General features: G+C 42.8%; 1 protein-coding gene across 2 annotated transcripts in view; it reads left to right on the top strand.

Annotated features, from left to right (window-relative positions):
- Positions 1-2,133, top strand: part of LOC112147366 (phosphatase and actin regulator 1) — a 56,040-nt gene that overhangs the window by 18,303 nt on the left and 35,604 nt on the right. The window contains exon 1 of one of the 2 annotated variants that reach the window (XM_024273698.2): positions 504-1,081. The exons of the other annotated variant lie outside the window; for it this stretch is intronic. Coding sequence (XP_024129466.1) covers positions 802-1,081 — 280 coding nt within the window. The 5' untranslated portion in view covers positions 504-801. Of the gene's footprint in view, positions 1-503; positions 1,082-2,133 lie in introns of those variants that run through there. 2 annotated transcript variants of the gene reach the window in all.

Genomic DNA, 2,133 nt, shown 5'->3' with positions numbered 1-2,133 from the left:
GGGAACGCTTTTACAACAAATCGAAGTGTAACTTTAAACCAAGATTATTTTGCTATAGAAAAACGTTCACAATAATAGCATTTTTTCTTGAAACAAGCTGATTTTTAGTTTCTTAAGACTCTGTTTTTGCAGCAACAGAACGCATGAAAACCCCCAAAAGTGAATGAAAATGCATTTAATGTTTTTGCATATTTGCAGTGGTGTTTGGTGTGTGCAGGACTAGTTGTCTTGCATCACCACTTGACCCCTGTTTGCCCCTCTTTGGAGGTATTTGTGGCTCAGATCAACTTGTGCTGTCCTCTGAACTGCCACTAAGAGCGTGTTTTCTGCTGTGAGGTGCAGCTTTGTCGCTGCTGCAGGTTTTAATTTAGGATTTGTCGCAGAAATAAAAACAAAATATAAAACAAATTGATTTTATTAACAGGATTATGATTTGGCAGCACAGGTAGAGTTAAAAACAGAAGGATAGATGCGTCCACGCTGACCTATTAGAGCGCTCTGGGCGCAGCCAATCACAGCCTCTCCCTGCGCAGCCTCACTAATCGTGGATTAGCCACAACCGACTGCAGTCCACAGCTCCAGGAGGAAGAGGAGGCTCGACCTGCCGTCTACTACTCACTCTTTTGTTCATCATGACCCCCTCCAGGTGCGACAGGTCGCGTTTTTCCTGACTTTTGCGCCACAGAGTCTCTGCGCATCCTCAGGTAAAGGTGTGGGAACGTCGAGCAAATTGTTGGACTCAACTGATGGCGCTTTAGGAGAAAAAAATACACACAAAAAACGCTGCATCGCTGTTGCAAGATGTTCAAAACGGCCAATTACCCGACGGTGGATCCCGCGCCCCCCATCATGCACGGCGCTTGGCTCTCCACGGGGTGCCGAGAAAACGCGCCCGTGGCCGTGGAGAAGCCCAAGAAAAAAGCCTTCAGCCTGGTGAAGATCATGTCTCTGAGCAGCAGGAAGGGGCACGGCCAGCACCCGCACAATAACAACAACATGCCGTTCACGATCCACTGCCAGATCGGGAAAGAGATCAAGCACATTTGCAGCAACTGCAGCCGCGGGAACGACACGCAGGACGGTGAGTGGAGGCTGTGGCGCGTGGCCCGCGCGCCGCGCCGCGCAGCGCAGCTCGTGCCTTCTGGCTGCGTCTTTGCGCGTTCGATTAGATCTCCTCTCCACTTTGATGCGTCATTTCGCAAAGCAACTTCTGACTTGTTAAGAGAAAAACAAACAAAGCTCTTTATTTATTTATTTATTTATTTTTTCCATCATAAATGTCCTCCTGCTTGTTTTTGTTTACAGACTGAATCCACAAATGCCATGAATGTGAATGCAGGGCGTCATTACATCATCACTCGGCCATCTTGCTATGCAAACAAGTGTTTCTAATTATTAAACAGCAACAGGAGGATGAGCACAGACAACAAAACCAGAAAAACTGCAACAATCCGATCAGAAATCGGACTATTGTTGGAGCATAATCGGATTTCTTTCAGAAGATTGTGAGCAACTGCAGGACACAAATTTGCTCTGCCCCTATTTATAGCCAAAAGAACATTATAAATATTTGATATTTATATTTGAATGTGTGAATTCTCTTTGTCAAAATCACAAAACTTCAATTACCTGTAGTTTGTGCCTTTTACATGATCACTTAAAACCAGAAATCCAAATTTATTTTTGGTCTTAACGTCAACAGACTGTGAGAATTAAGAAAATATTTGTAAACAATTAAATTATGTTCATTGAACTGGTTCCTAGAGAAAGATTTTTCACCTTTTCTCAATAAAATGTTTATTTATTATCTCAGAACAGAGGTCCCCAAGCTTTTTCTTGTGAGGGCCACATACCTGTTTTCTCATCTGATGGAGGGCCGGGGTCGGTTTGTAGGCTAACAGAAAAAGTGTAACAATCACAGCCTAAACATTTATGGTTTTCCAGAAAGTCACTCATAGCCAAATTTTAAACAACTCATTTCTGTAATCTTCACAGAAAAAATAACATTAAACATTTTAAATACTAGATATATAGCATTACCTGCGATAGATTAATGGCTGGAGATGCTTAAATTGATAGCTGAAAACACTGAAGTTGATAGCTAAAAATGCTGAAGCTGATAGCTAGCTAAAA

Source organism: Oryzias melastigma, linkage group LG17, assembly GCF_002922805.2.
Source record: "Oryzias melastigma strain HK-1 linkage group LG17, ASM292280v2, whole genome shotgun sequence".
Classification (NCBI taxonomy): Eukaryota; Metazoa; Chordata; class Actinopteri; order Beloniformes; family Adrianichthyidae; genus Oryzias; species Oryzias melastigma.
The sequence above is the reverse complement of the archived record's forward strand: the minus strand, read 5'-3'. Positions and strand labels throughout refer to the sequence as shown.